At 40.1% G+C, this 24,523-nt stretch overlaps 1 protein-coding gene and 1 pseudogene across 1 annotated transcript; both read left to right on the top strand.

Moving 5' to 3' along the window:
* Positions 1–180: 180 nt before the first annotated feature.
* Positions 181–24,523, top strand: part of LOC117467007 (uncharacterized) — a 122,619-nt pseudogene continuing 98,276 nt past the window's right edge.
* eaf2 (ELL associated factor 2) lies at positions 13,524–23,184 on the top strand. The gene is made up of 6 exons (XM_034110249.2): positions 13,524–13,720; positions 14,223–14,317; positions 14,523–14,659; positions 15,229–15,446; positions 16,342–16,683; positions 21,318–23,184. Exons 1-6 carry the CDS (start codon positions 13,618–13,620, stop codon positions 21,359–21,361), a joined length of 939 nt encoding a protein of 312 aa, XP_033966140.1. The 5' UTR covers positions 13,524–13,617; the 3' UTR covers positions 21,362–23,184.

The following is a 24,523-nucleotide window of genomic DNA, read 5'->3' as shown; positions in this document are numbered from 1 at the left end:
CCCAATCCCTGTAAGAATGTACCAAACCTCTGCATTCTGTTGGCTTCAATGGTAAACTGCTGAGTTAGATGGTTCCCTGAGGGGGAGGGACTACCCATTCTTTACGTTAGTCAGGTATAAAAGGAAAGGGTTAAACCAGGTAGATATCAGTTCACCAGCAACAGCACATCTACAGCCAACATGAGCAACACCGGCATGAACATGAGGGGCAAGGTACTTTCAGAAGTCTTTTTGTGATAAGCAGAAATAACTGTTTGCAATATCCATGTGTACCTTGCTAATCTATTTCTAACAATTACAATTCCCTTCTTTCAGATCACCTTCTACGAGGAGAAGAACTTCCAGGGTCGTTCTTATGAGTGCATGAATGACTGCTCTGACATGTCCTCCTCCCTGAGCAGGAGCCAGTCCTGCAGGGTGGAGAGCGGCTGCTTCATGGTCTACGATCGTTCCAACTACATGGGAAACCAGTGCTTCATGAAGAGGGGCGAGTACTCCGACTGCATGAGCATGATGGGAATGAGGGACTGCATCAAGTCTTGCCGTATGATCCCCATGGTGGGTATACAACTGTAACCGACGATTCTACTATGGGTGACCACCCGACAACTCTTTACAGTAAATCATTCATTGATAATTCTTCTCCCCAAAGCAGCACAGAGGCCAGTTCAGGATGAAGATCTATGAGAAGGAGAACTTCGGTGGTCAGAGTCACGAGATGATGGAGGACTGTGACAACATCATGGAGCGTTACCGCATGAACGAGTGCCAGTCCTGCAACGTGATGGACGGTCACTGGCTGATGTACGAGCAGCCCCAGTTCAGAGGCAAGATGATGTACATGAGGCCCGGAGAGTACAGGAACTTCAGGGACATGGGCATGAGCGGCCAGAGGTTCATGAGCATGAGGCGTATCACCGATTCCTGCTAAATGTTCACTGAATGTTTCTTGACTTCATAAAATGCCAAATAAATAATTAACCTTAAATTTGACTTTCGTTCCACTTATTGTCCGACTGTTATAATCACACATTATTACATTTAAATTAATTATACATGTTTTTCTGTCAGTTTGGATCCCAACATGTTATCTATCTGATGAGAAATGTGTCGGAACATTTTCTGAAAATAAAAACAGATAATGCCTTACAATTGATATTGGATGAAGGATTAATATACTGGGTAGATGATACGTGACTTTGGGTCATTAAAAGAACACTACTTTCAGTTGTTACTACCAAATTCCTCTTCTCTTTGTTTACAGTTATGTGCTCCTCTTGGTCAACTTCACGAAATCTGTCATATTTGGCAGAAAAAGGGAATAAACTATTTTATTTTTATGAGCATGTTGTGAGACAGTTGTCATCCTCCACAAGGTACCCAGTCCCTGGGAAAAACCCTCAAACCAGTTTTTTGTTTATCACTGTGCACTGATTACCAACCACAGTTCGGGTTTTTGTACTACTGTATGCTAATACTCCCAGACTAATAAACCTGAAAGGATTATGCAGGCTAATCCAGTTTATACTATTATGGGATGAAGGCCACATTAGAGAAGGTGACACCTCTCAGGGGATGCACAGCAGACATCAGAAATGGTTAATGTATTTGGCTACTGATTTTAAACTGGTATTAAATTATGAATTGAACGATCTGGAGTTATTGAGAGTAATGCTGCAAACCTATAACGATACAATTCAAAATGATGTCAAATATCTGTTCAACTACTGAAGTAAATACATCTCTTCTGGGGACTCTGTCTGCATATCAAACAACCACACAATGTATATTAAGCCTTGAAAAACCCTGTACAAAGACTCATGGTTAGAGTATCTCTGCGTACCAGGTGTCTGACAAAATATCAATGTCCTTCAAAGCAGCTATTTATTTCTAAGATGAGGCGCGCGCGTGTGTGTGTGTGTGTGTGTGTGTGTGTGTGTGTGTGTGTGTGTGTGTGTGTGTGTGTGTGTGTGTGTGTGTGTGTGTGTGTGTGTGTGTGTGTGAGAGAGAGAGAGAGAGAGAGAGAATTGTAAGGCATGTGTGTGTATTTGAACAAGTCTCTCAGCCAACAAGCCCAGTCAGCCTGACCTAGCGTGGATGCTAAGCGTTCGTATTAGCATTTTATCAGGTGACCTTCCTGCTTTCTCCACCTCTAGCTATCTTTCTCACTTTAGCCTTCGCTTTGGCCTCAGTAATAGCAGCTCTGTATGATCTTAACTGCACTGAATCACTCAAAACTGCTCGTGGTAGATCACTCTAAGGGCTGAACAATATTAAAGAGGCCCTATTATTCTTTTTGGAGTTTCTATTATGCTAATTTCCAGGTCCCTTTTTGTATTTTGTTCCTCTCCTGTGACATGTCTGCATGCTTAAATGTTAAATGGTCTCTATTTGTCTCATGTATAAAGACCCCTTAGCCTATGACGTACAATGTGTTGAAGCGCTAGCCAATAGAAGCTGGAGTGTTCCATGGTGATGTCATTGTGTTGTTGAAGTAAACAAAGGAGTTCAATGGAGGCGTTTCGGGGGGGGGGGGGGGACAGAAGACTATTTACATGCACACAAACCTATATAAACACACTACTAGAAAAGGAACACCCCAAAAAGCATAATAGGGTCTTTTTAACCCGATGACATTTTTAACTGAGGTTAAACACTGGTTAGGACAAAAGACCAGATTTTTTCTCTGACTCTTCCACCACAGCGTGTCTCTGATTCTGAGGGTGTCTGCACATGCAGTGTTAAAGGGGCGTAGTAAACAGTTTCACCCTCCGCAACAGCAGCATCATCATTTCTCCATGGTCTCCCAGAAGCAGTTTATTGTTGCCACAGCTGCCTGATTCTTAATTACTGCACTGGTAATTAGTGGTTGTCCATCATTTGGATAGAGACTCCAGACTGTCATCCACCCACAGCGCCTTTGGTTGAGTGTGTTTGTAAATGGGGGGAGGACCGGACACACACACACAATGTATACATCACTTCAGGGGACATTACATTGACTTACATGCATTTCCTGGAGACTTATCCTAACCTTAACCATAACCAACACATGCCTAACCAAGTCTTCACCCTAAGATTAATGATTCCCATTATGGGGACCTCAAATTGTCCCCATAAGGGAAGCCAGTGACTGTGTAAACATATTTAGGTCCCCACAAGTATAGTAATGACCGACCCCACACACACACACACACACACACACACACACACACACACACACACACACACACACACACACACACACACACACACACACACACACACACACACACACACACACACACACACACACACACACACACACACACACACACACACACACACACACACACACACACACACACACACACACACACACACACACACACACACACACACACACACACACAGTCAGTCAGTCAGTCAGTCATACTGCCTTCATGTGGATGTGCATGCAGCTGTGACTGATGTTCTAACGGCACACAAGGGGATGTGTTACAGTTTCTCCTGCAGGCAGGGCACAGAACAAAGGAGCTTCTTGGGGGACAGAGGGTTCAATGCTGATTTGCCTCCTTGAACTAAACTAACTCCCAAAATGTTTTCACTTCATTGTCAGAATAAAATTCTCCAACTGAGATGCCATCACCAACCTTAACATCAGACGTGTCTTTTCCAGCAAGTGTATTATACATTTATTTGAGATCTTCCTTTTTTAATCTGAGTGTAATCCCCATGGTCTTGAATCAAGGTTGCATTCCTCTCATCGTAGAGATAGAGATCGAGAGGGCTGAGTGCCTTTTGTCTGATGTCAAGAGCAAAGGGAAGAGTTTCTACATACTTTTGGTTGGACTCTGTTCTGCTTTATGCCATGTTATGTTATGTAAAAAGAAGCAGCTTGATATATAATCACATTGTAAACGAGTCAGAGGTTTAGTTCAAGCCAGGTTTTCTAGTAATTTGTATCAGGATGTGTTGACTATAAGAATGCTCAATATACAGTTTTAAAGAGGCCCTTTTATGCTCCGGAGTTTTCCCTTCCCTGAAGTGTGTTCGATAGGTTTGTGTGCATGTAAATGGTCTGAAAAGACTAAAATCCCTGTGTTCCCTTTAGAGGGAGTTTCTCTCCCACACACTCTGAAGCTGAAATACCTCCATTGGACTCCTTTGTTTACTTTCGCGACATCACTATGTTACACTTGCACTTCTATTGGTTAGCTCTCCAACACATTGTACATGATAGGCTAAGGGGCGGGACATCTCTAAGCGGTTGACCAATCACAAAAGAGCTGACAGCTATGACGTATGAGGTGTCCGTCTAGTGTTGTTATTAGGGATGCACGATATTGTTTTTTTGAAACCGATACCGATACCTTCCTGCTTCTCAAGACCGATACTAAACATTTTTTTACGCTACTAATTATTTTAACGCGATTAACGCATGTGTATTTTTTTTCCTCGGCCGCCCCGTAGTTTCAGAACGCATCGAGTTTAAAATACCATCTACAAGCTGATGCTGACAGCCCTGCTCCTACCGCCCGCTAGTGGCAGACCACACTTCCACGCTCACGGGCAGGCACCGACTGGCCACCTGGAGGACCGGGAGGGTGTGTGTGGCGCGAGCGAGAGAGAGAGAGACCTTACGTGCATTGTTGTTGTTAGCATCTGGTGCTAGCTAGCTGCGCTAACGGATATAAGGAGCTGTTTAAATGAAAACAGAGGAGCGACATTTCGCCACAACTCCACCGAGCACTTGACTTTATGCAGGAAGCAGACAGCGGGACATTGTAGGCACACTCAGCACGGATAGTGCAACATGATTGCAGCGTCCAGGCAGCTCCGGTTCGAGCATATGCCTTGAGTTGCACATAGCTCCAACGCTCGCGAACGCACGCACGCACACACGCACTTTGTATTGTATTATTGTCTTCGTACGCTTTTAACACACCATCGTAGCGATGGCGATGTTTCAGGTGACTGATCAGGTTCGAAGTATTAGGGAGCGCTGGATTTGTGAAGAACTCCCCTCTTCCTAAACCACTAACACCACAGTACTGGCAAAACGGGAGGAGCCGAGTGAAAAACAAGCGCCCCTCATCCCAATCCACCCACACCGCAGTATTTTTTTTTACCCAAAAAATATATTTTATATTATCGGGGCTATTAATACTGGTATCTGGTTTATCGGGATGACGTCATAATTCCTAATATCGGACCGATAATTATCGTGCATCCCTAGTTGTTATAGATAAAGGCAAACTGATTATTTTTCCAGAGTGCTTTATCACACAGCCCTTATTTATATTCTTTGCACACAAAAAAAAAAAAAAGAGCTCATGACATACAATATAACCTTAATCCTAATGGCCGCAGTAATGACTATTACTTAAGAGTTAAGTAAATGGAATTCGATAGACCAAAAAAAACGCCTGAGCTCAGCCAATAAGTTAATGGAAGGTAATTATTCTCTGTCCAGCCATGCTGATCTTGCTCCAAAACAAAAACAGTACTTTAAAATGCCTGTGAATACATTAGCATGAGAGGCCCCGGGGCCCTGTGTGTGTGTGTGTGTGTGTGTGTGTGTGTGTGTGTGTGTGTGTGTGTGTGTGTGTGTGTGTGTGTGTGTGTGTGTGTGTGTGTGTGTGTGTGTGTGTGTGTGTGTGTGTGTGTGTGTGTGTGTGTGTGTGTGTGTGTGTGTGTGTGTGTGTGTGTGTGTGTGTGTGTGTGATCCTACAGAGATGTAGATTAGTCTGTCTGTCTCGTGCAGTAACAAATGAAATGCCCTGAGAGTGGATTCATTTCTGCAATACGTCTTTTACCAAGTATAAGAACGATAAAGACCTTTCTGAACATTACAGCATGGAAACATGTCACAGTAGAAGCACAAAATACAAATGTGAGCCCTGTAAATGAGCACAATATGGCCCGTGAAGGTTGTTAAAACGCTTTTTCCCCCCCGAAACAGAACACAATAAATGACCTCCGTGGCAGCTGCTGGCCTATCAGCAATACCCCTGAAAACAGTATGCCATCTTCTGTCCATGAATGCATCAAATTCCAACAAGCTGATATCTTGATTTAAAAAAACAGAGACAATAGAAAAGGCCTTGGTTAAATACTTCCACACATGATCGAGACGAAAATAGAGAAGACATTTACAATTACAATGTTTACACGCGAAAAATAATCAATTATTCTCAATGAGCTAAAACAAAACATGCCCAACGTTATGCAAGCAAAGCACCAACATGTGTCAAAAGTGCACTCATACACGTCCTTTATGAAAGCACCCATGACAAATTCAAGTGGTTTTCCAGTCATGTGACCCTCATCTCTGGGGGGAAAAAACTCCAACTAAGTCAGTTTTCATCAAGTATTCATGTGTAGCGAGCCCGAGGTTCATTATACAGTATTTTCCATTCCTGGAAAACGGAGAGACCGCTGCTACTGCAAATAACACAATTTTACCGTATTCATTAACATTATCTGATTGCTGCCTGGATGTCAGCCAGCACTCCCATCAGCCCCAGAGGCATTTCCCATCATGGCTTGGATGCACCTGCCTGCTGCAGCCAGTCATCCCCAGAATGTTGCACTGAAGGACTCGAGAGACGGGACTCCCTCAAGGGAATAACTACAGTGCTTTGAAGCTGCACTTACTAAATGGCATCACATAGAGAATAAGTCAAATACTGTCTTAGTTCTATTGCTTTATGGTTTTACCCTCAAGTATAAATCATATCGACTGACAGAGATCTCTTCAGCTGAGCTTGTTTTTAAATAAAATTAAAACCTACACTATTAAGGATTGTTTGAGACTAAAACAAATCCCTGAGTAAAGGAGAGTTCAATCAGCTCTGTTTCCTTCTCCTGTTCAGGTAATGAAGTTAAGTTATTCAGTGTGGGTGTCATTTGTGGTGCAGCCTGAGCGTTGAACAACAGAAACAACACAATGAAGATTAGATTAGTTTTAGTCAATTATTAGATTAGTCGATCCAAAGAGATTTAATCAAGAGATTTAGATAATCAAATAATCATTCAATCCTCCTTTATAAAGACTAATATAGAAATAGTTGTTAGTCTGACTTTTATTAGTAGCCGTCGGGAGTTTTCAATCATACAACATGATTTCTCTCAGTACTGTAGATGTTCAAATATGCATTGGTTAAACCCGTTAAGGACTTCTTGCCCAATAAAAGTGAAACAGTGAAACAGTGTCTCACAGCAAAGTCCAAGAAATTGGTTAAAAGCATATACACATATCATCTTCTATAAGAAATGCATCTAAATATGTTAGAGGTTATTGGGATTTGTATCAGATTTGACGACATCACTTCAATTGCAACAAGGATTTTTCTCTTTAGATTAAATTGTTAACTTTTACTGTCTTATACATGAACAACTCTATGGTTCCAGGGGTAGGTAATTATATTCATATATTTAGAATGATTTATATATGTATTATATAGTTTATAATAATGTCATCAAATGAATAAGATAAGTACTATTTATTTGTAATTTAATATTATTCTTTTTGTATTGTTTATGTATTCATGTATTGTTTTCTTCCAGATTTGAGGGGAAACTGCTAGAGGGTTGTATACTGTAAATGTCTCTAACTACTATGCCACATTGTGTTCAATGGCTGTACACTGTCATACTTAAACCCTTGAAAAAAACCTGAAAGTATTTGATATAAAATAACAGAAGTGCAAATACACCATTACAGAAACCATCTCTAAGATGAAAAATGATATTTACAGAAGAAAAAGCCATGACAGGTTTCAGAGATACAGAAAACTGGGCTCCTAGACATGCAGCCTGTGTGCTTTCAATCACAGCCGAGGACCGAAAACACACCATGCACACCTGAGGAGAGGCTGATGGTAAAACTGCCTCCTTCAACCAGGCATTTGTCTTTTGATTTAAATGTAAATTATAATCATTGTTATACTTACTCAGAGTTACTTCCCGGATGCTTTCACCTGCCTCCCCTCAGATGGATCAGATCCCGATCAGGAGCAGGTTGGAGGCTCGCTCCTCGTCACAGAACCGGATCTGAAGAGGCTCCACAGCGGGCTCCGGCAACCGGCACCGAGAGTAAATCACTCCCAGGCTGCTGGTTCATTTATGTATTTCTGTCCTTCCCCGGTGCAGGTTTGAAAGGTTTTACCGGAGGATCCCTGATTCACGACCTCTCTGCTTTGCGGGGTTCTCCTTGGAAACAGTGCTGCGTTCAGGGGCGGCTCGTAAAATCAACACTCCCAGTTTCACGCGTGGAATATTCGTTCAAAGGTGATGTGTTGTGTGTAATGTTTTATTGTTTGTTTTTCAATATTTATTTGGCTACTTTTGTATGGCAATGCAGTGTATCATCCGAACAAAAAATGCACATTGCCAAGAAAACAAGATTTTCTAATAGGTCCTTTGACAAAGCTTAGTAATAGTAATTTGCCCTGACTTGTGCTTAAGATTATGTTTTTTTTTTATCAAAAAAGCTCAGAGACACTTTTGACTGACTCTCCCTAAGTGAAGTCATAAAAGCAAAATTGAATTGTATTTTTATAGAATACTAAAATATACATAGACTGTATACATGCATGCCTTTTCTATTTCCGACAGCCAGTGAAGGCAGCACTTACCATAGGACAAACGCTCTCACTCGGCTCCTGATTGGCTCAGAGGTAAAAGGCTGGCTGTGGTCTCCCTCAGCCCATATGGCCCTCCTCACCCCCCACGAGCCTCTCATGGTGGATAGCCTCAGATCAGGGTGGTGTGTTTTCTCTCCATCATTCAGCATTCAGAGTCCATTTAGGAGTGTCTACTTGATCCTCTTCGTTTCAACAAAACATATAAAAACATTAGTGAATTGAGTACTGACACTGATGGGAAAATGTGTTGATATTGGGTATACTGATTTTAACAAAAAGCCAACATTGGTCAGTAGTACCACCATGTTGACTGTAATATAGTCACTATATAAATGGAGTAATACTGTACATATCTGTTTGAAATCGTCACAATAAAAACAACAACGTCACTAGTACCATTGCAGTTTAATAAAACCACACATGTTTACATTTCAGTACTGCAGGCAAAGTCATGAACTTGAAACTCAAACAGAACTCAGATTTGAGTCATAAAAAATGATGATTTCACCTTCTTGAGACTTTAGAATGAAAACATTGTGGTTGAAGTTTTTATCTGGTAAATAATAATTCAGAAGGCTATGTCATTGTACGGCTGTCAGAGACCTTGCAATTGGTCTTTTACTTCAGACTTTAAGGCTTTGTTTAAGTTAAGTTGTTAAAAAGTTGAGATTTGACTTAGACGTGCCACCCAATTCTATTTTGCTTTTACAACATTTGCACAAAAACTACTCCACTTATATATTTGATATGTGTTGAAAGAGCAGAATATCTTTCATTCTCCTTCTCTTATTTAACAGTTAACAGTCTAATTACCAAGAGGGATCTGGTGAAGAAGTTAGCATACATTAATTATTAGTCTTTATTAAACAACACCATGCATAAAACATTAATCTCACAAAAGAGATGATTTATGCCAGATTTCACTATTAGCTCATTTCCATCTGCAGTCCCTGGGCGCGTAAACACATGACAACACCATTACAGATTCTATCTAACTTGCAATTATACAGGAAGATCAAACCAGTATATATACCAGTACTTTAATCAGTGTTGTTATTGTGAAACGCACTAAAGCATCATTAATGATAATCCAAGATTTGATATGGTTCTGAAATAAGTGTGTTAACGTTAAGACAGGCGGGTCGAGAATCCATTATTTACAATTGAGATTCCATTTTTGAGTACTTTTGGTAAGGATGTATTTAAAGGTCCCGTGTCATGGCCATTTCTACTGATCATATTTCCATTGTTGTGGTCTACTAGAATAGATTTAAATTGTGCAATTTTCCAAAAAAAATGCTCATACAGCATCTCTGTATAGTGTGTGTGTTCACCAGGTATTCACTCTGTCCTAAACGGCCTGTTGGAGCTCCTTATCGTGCAGTGGGATGTATAAAGGATTTCAGATTTTTTTCTGGTTTTCTGATATTTGTAAAACTTGTAATTTAAGTTTCAGGCAGGGGGGTAAGGTAGGTATGGGTACGTTTATTTATATAGCACATTTTCAGACACAGAGGCACTTCAAAGTGTTCTACATCATCATTAACACTTCACAAGAAGACAACAGAAAGGAACACAATACATCCACATAATGGAATAACAGATTCATGAAAACCATGCATAAAAGAGATACAGAATGGTTTAACAACAACATTGTAAATACAGTAGGTGTTAAAATAAGTAAAATACTTTGTTTGTTTTTTAAAGAACTCAGCGTTAGTTAAGACCTCAGGAAGTGTGTTCCCTTTGTGGGGAGCTACAAAACTAAAAGCAGCTTCGGAGAGAAAACTCTGGAGTTAACTTTGGGATTTTAGCCTTTGCAGACCCTTTACATGCACATAAACCTATAACACGCTACAGGAAAGGGAAACCCCATACAAAGCTGAATAGGGCCTCTTTAACCCTTAGATGCCCTTAGAGTGACTGGACCCTCACTCTTCCATAAGTGGATCAAAAAGGACCCGTATTAGAATAATATGTGTTTTTGTGCCATGTTTGTCATTTTGGTTTAGAAAAATCACTTGTATAATATTTAGTATTATATTTTGGTTCACACTAGAAATATTTAATATTTAATTTTTCACTATTTATAATTTTAGAAAAAAAAAATTACATTTTGAAAAAAAGGTTTTGAACATATCGATGCAAAGATCTCCGCATTTCTGAGACCCTCACAGTGTTCCAGTCCCTTTTCAAAACTCATCTCTTCTCCTATTGTCTACTCGTAGCCCACCCCCCATCAATCCATGCCGGTTGATCAAGTTTGATAGTCCTACACCCCCCACCCTAACCTTCCCTTATATTGGAAAGCGATTTTGAGTCCTTAAAAAGCCCTATACAAATATAATGTATTATTATTATTATTATTATTATTATTATTATTATACTGACAGGTATCAGATCTTGCTGTGTAAAAATAATCTTGCTGAGAGGTATCACTTGTGATGTAGTCTGTGTGGTCCACAGTGAATGTATTCCTGACAGCAACAGGTGATACGAATCAAAGGTTCCCAGAGGAAATGCATGCGGGTCATTTTTGACCCACTTATGGAAGCTTGGGGTAGCAATACAAAAACTACAATTTCTTAAAATGTATAACATTTACATTTAAAATTTGAATGGCATGATATCCAAAACATGTTTTTGGAGGAATAGCTGGAATATGAAATTATGTAAAATGTAATTACAAAGATACTTCAAGAGAACCACCTCACCGGGTCAAAAAAGACCCTCTTATGCATCGAAGGGTTAAGAAAGTGCAGGACTTTCACTTCTGAGACTTCCACTGTTGCAGAAGCAGAAAGAGGCGGACACACAGGAGGATCTCTCTTTCACCGCTGCTACTATCTTAACCTGGGAACTCTGTATATTGTGGCTCCCCCCTCGATGTTGTTGATAACAATGGATAGTTGCTCGGAAACAGAAAACCACCTCCTGCAGTCCAAGGGCAAACACCGCAGTAACCGATAGCTCTGGAGGAGGACGGCCACTGTCTGCCTCGTCCATGGAAACAGACCCCTGCTGCTTTCTGTTCACAAGAGATACAGAGAAACAGGACTCCTCTTGTTGTCATCCAGCTCCGTCTACACAGCACTAGAATAAATAAAAAATAGGATTATAATCACACAAAACATGAGAAAACGAATTATTTATTTTATTGCCTGAAATAAATGAATACTTTGTTATTTGTGTTATGTTATTATAGATCGCATGAAACTAAATAATCATGCTTCATTATTTTTGTTTTATTTATTTGTATTGCCTGAAATACAATAATCCTATTTTATTATTATTTGTATTATTATTATGTTTTTTTTGTCTGTGGCCCTCCATAACCCCCCCAAAAAGGAGGACACTATTGAATAATTAACATATATTATGTATTGTTTTAAATCTATTCAGTGTATTATACACTTTACTTTATGACCGCTTTGAAACCAAACGTGCTATATCTACATGTTTTGCAGTGGAAGAAACTTACCCTAGACTGTAGGTCATGGGTCAAAGGTGAAAGAGTGGGCTAATTGTGAACTTCACTTTGAGCTATGTATTACCACTCTGTTGCCTATTTCTATTTTAGATTATCCCTAGTGTCTCCGAAACCAATCTTCTTCCAATACCTTACTACTCACCCACCCTCATAACATGTCGTTTACGTGGACAAGACCACAGAGTGACAAACTGGTGATAATACGTCCGTGTAATCTCCACATTCCCCTTGTTTTAGATGTTGATCCTTGAAGGCAGCAGAGCATATGGCCTCAGTAAAGTGCAGAGAGGGCAGGAATTTAAGGCTTAGGAATCATTAACAGTTTAAAGAAAGGAAACAGATTATTTTCACTCAGAGACCCTGCAGCCTGTGGAGCTGAAGTGTTTCTGCTGCAGTTCATCAGTCTCTCACTGCCAGACCTTCAGCGGTTCAGCCGGTCTGGATCATTCAGTAATTAGCTTAGCAGCTCAGCCCAGTGATGATGCTCATTTAGTGCAAAAGGTACTTGGTCAGTGTTAGGACCTGTGGGTCGAGATTCTTATATTTACTATGGACACTGATACTCATTTTGAGCTACCTTTATTTGTTAATATGTAATCTAGGGTTGGAAATTATATTTATAGACGGTGGTAATTGTCTTTCATCTTAAAATTGTGTCCAAGTGCTGTACAAAATGAAAATAAAAAAGCGAGTAATAATAGGTTGAACATTAAAATAAACACAAGCACTGAAAGAATAAGAAAATATATAATGCCAAAGAAAAATATATGCGCGTAAAAATAAAAAATGTTCAGAAGACATTTCGAAACTATAACATAACACATTTTTTATAAAGTCTATAGTATTAAACAGCATAGTATCAAATATCATGTCTCAAAACAGAGCAATAGATCCAAATAATACAATTTTTCCGTCCTTTTTCTCTGAAAGAATATAATTTTAGGTATTTCTGGTTTTATAAATTGAATATTTTGAACATTTTCAAAAACATAAATCTTAGTAAATTGAATATTTGTGTATTATATATTCCCAAAAATGTCCAAAAAAAGTCCCATTTATTTTACAAATATCCCGTATAATCCAATATTATTTGATTGATTGTTAATAATCATATGTGTTCTAGAATCCTAATGTACAGTATACTGATATTCATCAAATAGAATAAAAATAAATACAATATATTTTAACATGTAAACATTGAGATTAATGTGTTATTGGGTTAAATATTATGTAGATTTTCTTTCATGCAATTTCTTTTTAAATGGGTTGTGGGAATAGAAACCCATAACATTCGCATTACAGCTGCTGCTCCATCATCATCAAATCTTGATTGACAGACGTCCAACCAATCAAACAAAGGGGAACGCTCCACTTGACCAATCATAACGAAGAGTAGGCGGGACTTAACGGTACCAATGAGGTGTTCAAGGCTCTGCCGTACATGGTTATCGGATAAAAAAAGGATAGCTGAAAGTTTCGGCTCATGAAACTATCAGAATGAATGGGACAACATACTCCAACTTTGACAATCAAGAACACGTCTTGAAATTAGGAGAGACGTTTGAGAAACACCCTAAAAGTGGCTACCATACGGTGCGATGTAAGTGGGATTTTGAATCTTGTCTTTTTACAGTAGCTAACAGTAGCATGCTAGTTAGCTTCGTGGCTATACAATACATAGCTAACAGTGGCATGCTAGCTAGCTTTGTGTCTATAAGATACATAGCTAACAGTAACATGCTAGTTAGCTTTGTTGCTTTAAAATACGAAGGCAGCTGTTTGACATTTAGACATATTTCAATAGCCTTGTGTCTTTGTTGAATCCACCTTCCCGTTTCATTAAGTTGACAGTTCTGTGTCTTCTTTGTCGTCTTAATACGTTTGTTAACGTAACTATTAGAAGCCGTTGATGCTCCAGCTGTCAAAATGTAAGCTAATGTTAGCATTGCGGCAATCTGTACACTACCGCCATCTGGTGGTGACGGTACACAACTACAGCATGGAGGGACCCACTGTCGTGTTGTTTATATATGTGCAACTGTTGTTAATATAACCACACTAATAATGTATAAATTGTGCAAATACTTTCTGTTCTTTTACAGATGACTTCAAGCCAGCCTCCATCGATACATCATGTGAAGGAGAGCTTGAAGTGGGCAAAGGAGAGCAAGTCACTATTACTTTACCCAATTTAGAGGTCAGTAATTGATGAGCATTATACATTTGTGTTTAGTGCCTTAGCTTCCATTAACACATTATCAACAATTGTATGATATTTAGAACATCTAGTAATACAATGTTTTGTTTGTCTGGTCAAAACCCTCTGAGGGAAATTCTCTGGGACTCTGACTTATGACTTCGTAAACGGTTACAATCCTTCCTGTGTTATTCAAAAATGTTAGGGTTCAAGTGCTCCAGTGACGGTCTTCAAGGGGTCCAAGAGGCCGTATATGAAAGAATGCATCCTCATTGTGAACCATGACACAGGAGAGTACAGACTGGAGAAACTCAACAGCAATATAGCTGTGAAGAAGACCAGGTGGGTTAAAAAATTACATTCAATTTATGTTATTACTGTTCTACTTTGTGAGACATTTGACCATCTGTTATTTGAATACAAGTGTCTTCATAAATGTTTACATCTAAAAAATAAAGCTAATTTACAGATTAAATATGTTTTTAATGAGGTGAAAATGTGAACATATCAGAAAAGCGACACAATAAAACTATGTCCTTGTTTGTGTCAAAGTGCTGTACAAAGTTAATAAAAAGAAACCCAAGCACCGAAACATAAGAAATGATATAATGCCAAAGACAAATATATACGTTTACAAATTTAAATCAATGTTTCCAGAAGAAATTTCAAAACTATTTTGTTATACAAAAAAGCATATTATCAAGTATAACCAAAACAGAGCAATAGATCCCAAATAATGCTATTTTGCCGTCATATTTTTGTCAAAGAATACAATTTTAAAGGTATTTCTGGTTTTTCAAATGTTCAAAACCTTTTGGGTTCACATTTTACGGTACCAGATTTTCAGCAGATGGTGTAAGAAACATTGTACATGCCTTTGCTTACTGTATATGTATCTGGTGCATTCCCAGGGCTGAGGGCAGCAGTAAGATCCAAGCTCGCATGGAGCAGCAGACCAGTCGCCTGAAGGAGCAGCCGAAGAGCAGCAGCAGCAGCAGCAGCGGCGGCGGCGGCGGCGGCGGCGGCGGCAGCGGCGGCAGCAGCAGCAATAAAATCTGCACCAGCTCCAAGAGTTCTCCTCCCAAAGAGAAGACCTCCCCGGCGTCTCCCATGGACGACATCGAGAGAGGTAACGTGGTGTCCGGCAAAATATCTTCCAATTAGAGGGACTTTCCTGAGCATAAATGTTGATGGTTCGAGCTAATTATGTTATGCTGCTTAAAGGTCACCTGTTATGCAAAATCCACTTTTTCATGTCTTTTATACATAAACATATTTCTGTCTGAAAATGAGCCGATCAGATTTTGGCCACTTTATGATGTCATGATGTTTTGTCTTGTGTAACCATTACGGCCCGTCCACACTACAGCTTCGTCAGCTTCAAAAACGGTTTCCAACGCGTCCGCCCATTCACTTTGAATGGGGTGACGTCACTTTTCGCCGAACTGCATTGTGGGAAGCAGAGCGGAGCTTTCCTGGCGTTTCAGGCTGCAAAAGTTGAGCAATGTTCAACTTTTGAAGCTTCTGAAGCTTTCGGTGGAAGCGTCAGCCAATCGAATCATATGCCAGTACAAGCTCTAGCCAATCAAACCGCTGCTCGTGTGTCAGGGGCGGGAGATTTATGTGATTGGTCGTTGGTCGAGCTTCAGACACGCCCAGCTCCAAGCTTTTTTTGAAGCTGTAGTGTGGACGGGCCGTTAGCCAATCAGCAACCAAGGTAACCCCCCCCCCCCCCCTCTTATCACCTGAATCTCCTCCTAGAACACCATTGAGTTCTTTGTAACCAAATCTCTCTCAGAGGGGCGTGGGGAGGGGCTCCTTACTTTCATCATTACAATTATTATTATGGGATGCTGCAATGATCTGTTTGGTGTTTGGAGCCAAACACTTCAGAGCCATGTTTTGTATATATCTGAGAGCTATAACCTTTAAGTCATTGATCTTATTTCTTTTGCACACTCTCTTTCCTGTAAATTGGCATCACGTTCACTATTTCCTTCATCTCTGTTTGCCTGTGATCACAGAGTTGATGGCGGAGGTGCGGGTCATGGACCAGCTGAGCAGCGGCGACAGCTCCTCAGACTCCAACAGCTCCTCGTCCTCCAGCAGCGACGACAGCTCCAGCAACAGCGACTCTGATGACGAGCGGACTTCTGCAGCACCTCCCCCCCCGGCTCCAGTTAACCCCAGCATGCCCACTATGCCCAGCATGCCCACTATGCCCAGCATGCCCACTATGCCCAGTATGCCCAGTATGCCCAGCATGCCCAGTATGCCCAGCATGCCCAGTATGCCCATCATCTCCACCAGCACCACCAACAGCAGTCGCCCACAGGAGAGTGGAGGAGGACTCATTAACACTCTCAGTAAGTACTCGGCAGCAAAACTATAGAAGTCAGTTTGACTGCTTCTCAGCCAGACGCGTCTTTATCTTATCAAGCTTTTTATAACGGTAACAGTGACAACAATTTTCAGTAAGTAAGAGAGGAATGCAATGTCAGATGTGTGGGAGATTTAACATGCCGTCTGAAATGTATGCTAGGATAAAATAACTGGTGGGGGAAGCTAATTAATATATTTCAACAACACCATTTTATTTTATTAAGATAAAGATAAAGCACTTGTAGACACATCAGTTAAAGGGGACCTCTGATGCAAAATGCACTTGTTGATGTCTTTTATACATCAATGTGTCCCCGGTGTGTCGGGGGACTCACGCAGCGTCAGAAAACAAAACCCTCTCTCTTTTCCTCCGTACCCAAATCTCTAAAAACTGGGAACAACGGAGCTGATCCAGATTTGCGTCCGATATGACGTAACATCTGAAATGTGGACCCACGGCCCAATCAGAAAGCTGCTATCAGAAACAATGCCCGACTGTTTTGGACGTAATATGGTCGGTGTTTACATTAGCATCGCTAGCACTCAGAGCTAACCTGTACTGGAGAGCATGTGTGTGAAGAAGCAGGAAGTAGAAAGGAACTCACCTTGTGGTATAACCGGCAAGACAGAAAGCCTTTGAGCTCCAGACTGTTTCAGATCCTTGATAATCCATGATATGGCGTTTCATCACGGCAGCATTTAGTTTAGACGGTAGCTGCCGGGTCCCGCATGAGCTCAGACCCCTCCTTTTTTTATCTTTTTTTTTTTTTTAAAGCTTTATACTTAAAATCAGCACTTTAGAAACAGGAAGTGAAATAGAGGGATATGAGGCATGGCTAGAATGATCTGTTTGGTATTTTGAGCAAAACACTTCATAGACATGTTTTTTATATCAAATCAAGTTTTATTTATATAGCACATTTATAAATGATTTTTGGTGGAGCCAAAGTGCTGTACAAATAATAAAAATAGCCTACAGTCGAGACACTTTACAGCAAATACAACAGCACAGATTGTTCAGAATATCAGTACGAGAAAAACGACACCCTCTGCCCTTAGACCCTCTGTCCTTAGACCCTCTGTCCTTAGACCCTCTGTCCTCAGACCCTCTGTCCTTTGACCCTCACATCGTACAAGGAAAAACTTCCAGAGAAAACCCACAGTTTAAAGGGAACATGGAGAAACCTCAGGGAGAGCAGCAGAGGAGGGATCCCTCTCCCAGGACGGACAGACAGACAATATATGCCGTGTGTAATATATTGTTATATATCTGAGACCTATGCTATTGCCTAGAAATAGCATGATCGGTGACCTTTAAGCTAACAGATGAGAGTCGGGGGGGAAAAAGGCAGAGAAAACAGAACTAAACATCAACAGAAATGGATTTAAGCAGAATATTTTCTTAGATAAAATATTGTTAGTTTTGGAAAAGATTACATTTATCTTTCTTGAACACATTAGAACTCTTGGACAGAGACAGATACGGGACTCCATGTCTACTTTACAGCAGACTGTTAAGTAACAGAAAGAGGATAAAATAACAGAGTGAAATGAAACCAAGATAAATAGTGAAGAAATGATACAAATATAATGTTGTTTTAATGACGGCAGTGTTTCCCCTACCATTGTCTTGGAGGGGCGCTGCTCCCCGCCAACGGAGCCCCGCGCCCCCCCTGAAATTCAAGGTGTTTATAAAAAAATATATATATATGTTTTATTATTATTTTTTAAATATATATAAGTGACAGTAGATCTAGATTAGTTGCAATTTGGTATATATAGCACTAGTGCTGAGCGGTACGCCGAACCGGTACTGGACTTGTAAAAAGATTCGGTTCAAGTCCGGTTAAAACCGGAACGTCAGGAACCGGTACTTGGACTCGCAAAAAAACTAGCACTTACGTATATTCTCCTTTTTGTTCTAAACCATCTAAAACCTTCCATAGATCGAGAAATTTGCGCTAAGAAAAGACGAAAAACATCGTGTCGGCTTCTGATATGGCGGCCATTACTGAACTCACGAAGTCTCGCAAAATATCGCAACTGCTCGCGAGATCTGAGTGACGTCAAGGGAAGCTAGCGATGTGATTGGCTTAGACATAGTGTCTTGAGTCTTGACAGTCCACAGTCTCCTCACTGTCCGAGTGACATAGATCAGTGTTTCTCAAACTTTTTCATACCAAGGACACTTAACCAATAAAAAAACACTCGCGGACCACCTAACTCCACAAATATCCAAAAACACATAGTATTTTACAAATCGCCTGAAGATGGTACAAACAAGTGGCCATTGCGGAGATATTCCCGCGAGAGTGCGGAAAACTTAAATGTATTTATTTATTTCAAATGTGAAATTGTACCAATATACTCACGGACCACTAGGGGGTGCTCACGGACCACCATTGGTCCGCGGACCACACTTTGAGAAGCACTGACATAGATGCTTAAGTTAACTATGTATGACATTTGTATGAAAATTGTATGTATGTACATCACTATGTATGTAGTATGTACTGTATAATGTACACATGTAGAGTTGTAGAAAAGACATGGTGCACAGACAGTACAGTACACTCTGACTGTACAGCCACTACAGTGTATACTGGATAGTAGGTGTGTAACAGTGTAATGCGTATAGTGTACTCTACACTCTACCTTTCAGCAAAGCTTTAGGGATTTAGGCTCAGTCAGCTCAGGGACTGTTTGGTTACTTTAGTTTGGTAAATGAAATAAATGTTTGATCTTTGTAGTAGTTCACTGCAGTTGCTGTCATAAGTCATTTGTAGACTAAGTGGCAAAAAGTGTTTTTTTTACATTTGTACTTTGTAGAGAAATGTAGACACAAGTTGGAAGGGAGCGCAATAAACCTGACGAGTTTGAATTTGAGTTGATTATGAGTTTATTTTCAATTGATAATTAGCTCACAATAAGTTCACTTTAGTTACTCACACAAGCCATGGGTTCAGGGGCCTCATTTAAAAAGGGATATACGCTCAAAAAATGGCGTACGCCAGTTTCTACGCAATGTTTGCGATTTATAAAATACTAACTTGACGGGAAAACGTGCGGTCCTCCACGCAAACTCTAACCCATGCGTACGCACTAAGCACAAAGACGGGAGAGACGAGAAACTGCGACACCGTTGGCAGAAGGAAGAATGGAGAGAAATGTGTGGAAATAATACCATAAACAAAATGTTACCTCTCATTTATCATATATGAAGAATTCATTTTCAAACATTGATTAAAGCCAATCTTAAAATGATTAAACAAACGCCTGCTTGAGACTCCTCAGTCACACAAACACATAACTTGGAGAAATAAATAAATACAGAAATAATATCTAATATGTTATTTAAAACCACCTCGAACATGTTGTGTTAATGTTATGAAATGTTTTCTCAGTTGTACGAGCATGGTTTTATATACCATCACGTTTAATCGTTTTTTATGCCGTTCGCCGCCTACTTGATAAGTCGCTCGTAAAACACAGGAGGTATGGAAGCTAAGAACACCATATGTGGTAAATTGTACAGCTGATATAACACAACACATTAGTTGTATTTCCTCTAACTGGTGGATATAGAGTTGCTGCAGTGGAGACGCTGCGCACAGCTGAACGACAGCTGGGACACAAACCACCAAATACAAAAACATAATTCAGATCCAGTCGTCATGACTCCACTCCGGAGGGATCCCCGATCACTTCTTACAGTCTCTCATCAAGGGGGGGTCTCCTGTCCCCGGTACAAACACACTGCCCGAGGAAGGCTACGTGTTTTCTTTTTGTCATGAATCTTTTTCGGACCACTTATTTATTTATGTTGGTGACGATCCGACCTCCATGCTGCTACTCTGGTTCAAACGGCATCCACCAAACAATATGATTTATCTCGACCTCCCCAAAATAACCAGAATCTGACACGGTGTGAGATCTTTTTCAGCTGTTCCGTCGTCATTTCCTGCGATCTCCTTCATGCAGTCAGTCAGTCAGAATGAATGAATGGGTGTTTCTTTGACTATTTATAGGCACATATGGGCGGTACGTGAAGCCCGCAAAAGCTGCACCGCATTTCGAGTCGATTGTGATTTATAAAGGGAAACCGGCGTACGAAGTGCTGTACGCACTTTCCTCGCCGGTACGCAATGTTTGGTGAATCGGAAAATGTCGGAACATTTCTGTACCTATTTTTTGGATTTCTACTACGTAAGCAACCTTCCCACGTGAATCCTACGCACGGCGTTATGAATGAGGCCCCTGAACCTGAACCTCTGGACTTGAGTCCGGACCTGAATGCGAGTCCAGGTACGCAGCACTATATAGCACCAAATTGCAACTAATCTATATCTACTGTCACTTTTCACGTTGAACATGTGCTCTTTTATTAAATAAACTAAACGCTTTCATTTTAAGTTGTGAGTTTAGTGTTTTTGACCCTAAGAAACACTGATGCATTAATCAATAAGAATAATCCACAGCTCCTCTCTCTGCTCCATATTAAAAAATATATATATCCCAATGCCCCCCCCAAGCAGTACACCTCGGGGAAACACTGGACGCCTCATGTATTTAAGCATCTTAATCTCATTGTTCATTTCGCTACGTACCTGTGTTGCAGAGAGTGACCTCCAGCTGAGTGAATCCGGCAGCGAGAGTGACTGAACGACACGAGGACGTGTTTGGACATCAGTAGGACCTTCAGTGAGGAGTGAAGGAACAGGGAACAGACCTGTCAGTGTCTTACTCCCTTTAACACGGGACTCTGTCCTTGACATATTCGCATTTCTGCTAGCAAATATCATTTGTTGCTTCGCCGCCAACAAACTTCTATTTTTATCACATTTTTTGCTTTGTGATCTTTTCTTTCTGGTGTGAAAACTGTATGTTACAATGATGCCTTATTTCAGAGTGGCATGGTGGGATTGGTGTAAGAGAAGCAGTAAATGATAACAAACCATCACGCCAGGTGTTTCATCTCACTGGGTGCACATTAAGCATATCAGAGGCAGAAATACGGCGCTGGTTACAGAATGTCGTGCAGATGGATATGTTTCCCCATCACTCAGTCCCTAACCACCTCTGGAGTTCCTGCATTTCAGCTTAGCGACATTAGGATAGTTTGTCGTGCCTTAGGTCAGATTTCTGTAGATGGCTTCAGTTCAGCTGCATTCGTTTCTGATGGGAAACATTCATCCGTGACAGCTGATAGTGATCGTATAGTGATAGCTGATAGCTGCCCGTCGGAGAGCGCAGACCTCTGACCGGGCCAACAATAAAAATCATGCCAGTAGTTTTTCTGTAATAATGCTAAAAAAACAAACCGAATTGAAAACATCAGATATATAAATGGAGGTAGTAATTATTTTTTCTCAGGATAAACTACAGCGATATTTATCTTCTACTTTTGTTGTGACGTTAGATGTAGAGCTTTTTTCTTTGTAAACCCAGCTGCAGGACAAGAAACTATTTAAATGTGAAGCTCGAAACATTTAAATAATTTAAATTGACATTTCTACTATCTACCTAGAAAGTTGTAGCTAAGTGTTTCTTCATTACACACTCTGAAGTCATCATCGTAGCGTTGTGAACAAACTGAAGAGTTTTGGTCTGATATTTATTCTACTAAAGCTGTGTTGATCTTTACCAACCCCTGAGGGATATATCTGTCTCTTTAGCCATGAGACACTCCCGAAATGTCCCACAGCTATTTGCTAAAAGTGTCCGTCTTCTGTTTGACACTCGCGGGTAGTTTACCGTTTATTTAAAGTAACGTTGGCATATCACAGCTGCCTCTTTTGACTCGGAACAAGGTCGATAAGAGCGGACTTTGTCGGCCAGAAAACCAAAACAATCAGCTGAAAGACGCTAAAATGCTCGCTATTGCTTCAGGTAAGGTAATAATTAATATTGATCATTGCAGCTTTAAGAAGTAAGATGTCTTGAAACCTTGATTGCTGTGATATCTCGGTTTATAAGTAGTTCTGATTTCTTGCGAAGTAGTGCGCTTAGTTGACTCAGTGAGGGTCATGCTTTGTAGCTTTAAACCTGCAATACTTGAATCTAATTATTTATATTTTCAAAATATACTCGAACATCAGCAAATTGCTTAATATATTTTCTATATATATATCAAAAGCCAAGCAATTGGAAGTTAGTATGAACTGTATTGCGCAAAACAAGCCAGATGCTTTGATGCTGCACCTCAATGCGAGTCTTTAAGAACTTGGTGTGCCTTTTTGTTATTTTCCTTTATAACGTAGGCCTTCTTCTTGTTTTGCCACAAGCCCCATTTCCCTGCTGCGCCCGACTCAGCGTACAGGAAGTTGCTGTCTATGTCTCAGCCTTTATTTGGCATCCCAGCTGAATAATAAGTGTTGAAGATGTCTTAAAATGTTTCAGCCTTAAGGAGAACGGTGGCCTCAGAGAATCATTTGTAAACTATTTGAGAGTAATTTCTTTTTAGAAAAATAAAGATTTTAATAGTTTTTGTGCTTTTGCATTGCCTAATATGTGTTTATTTATTTTTGTGCAACCATGTGTGGATTTTATTGTGATTACATAACATTTTTCTGATCGTAGTGACCCTGAGGTTACGCCCGGTTACTGCAGGATATCCTGGACGTAAGCTTCCTTCCTTTTTTTTATTTCATTTTGTTCCCATCAAGGGGGAAATTAAGTGCTTTGATTAAGTCATAGTTTGGCACAAGCTTTTTTTCTTTGTTGGATCAGAATAGAGAAACAATAGAACAGTCATTTTCTATTCAACATTAGTACAACAACTGCGTTACATTTGTGAAGCTTATAATGATTTTGTCGAGGCCAAAAAAGCAAGGTGTTCTTTCGACACATTTTGTAAATGCCAATAACAGTTTAACCAATGAAGTCATCCATTAAACTTTTAACTAGGCATCTAAAAAAAACACGCTGTTGTTCATATCACATTTACAGGCCAGAAATTGTGACGACATGTTGACAGTCTTGTTTGAGTCACAAGCAAAGACAGTAAGGTGTTACCATGTAAGCTAATAGATAGGTACCGTGTACGTATATACTATTAATTGTAATTATACGAGGTCCGAGCCGGTTACAACCTGAAGTCTTTGTTACGAACTGAGTCAAATAACTGTTGTTGCAATTTGTAAACACAAGTAGCACTGAAAATAGCTGATAAACAAATGTTATGCCACACACACACACACACAGCTCTACACTGCAAGATTGATCCAAGTACACAATTTACTTGACACATGAATACTAATTAACTAACCACAAAAAAAGTATTGTACAGATTTATCTGAAAGCAAAGTAGAAGTCGCCCTCTGGAGGCAGCAACATCTGTGAATGCAGCACAAATACACGAAATGCATAATAAATATTCAATTTTAATGTATAGTTTTTGAGAACCCATACACTATTATACAATACATATCGCTGTCATCATGTGTTAGGACGTGTGTAATCATACTGAATGGATCAGTTTTCCAAAAGGCACTTTAATACATTGCACATATAATAATAATAGATGTATTTTGTTTGCGCTTTTACAGGTGCTCAAAGACGCTTTACAGATAGGCTATAGTGAAATAACTCTTAATAACTCAATAAATACCTTTACCTACATATTGAGCTCAGCAAGGTCTAAATTATTTAGTGAGTAGTCTAGTTTTAGACAACCCATTGAGTTTAAGTGACCCAATACAATATTGACACACAATAAACAAGACAAGAGGCATGGTGCACAAAAAGCAGTGGAAAAGAAAAATGACTGGACCGATTGTCATGAAACTTATTGGAAGTATGTAGCATGTTCAGAGGAAGAACCCA

Source organism: Pseudochaenichthys georgianus, chromosome 21, assembly GCF_902827115.2.
Source record: "Pseudochaenichthys georgianus chromosome 21, fPseGeo1.2, whole genome shotgun sequence".
Lineage (NCBI taxonomy): Eukaryota > Metazoa > Chordata > Actinopteri > Perciformes > Channichthyidae > Pseudochaenichthys > Pseudochaenichthys georgianus.
This window is presented reverse-complemented; position numbering and strand designations above follow the sequence as displayed.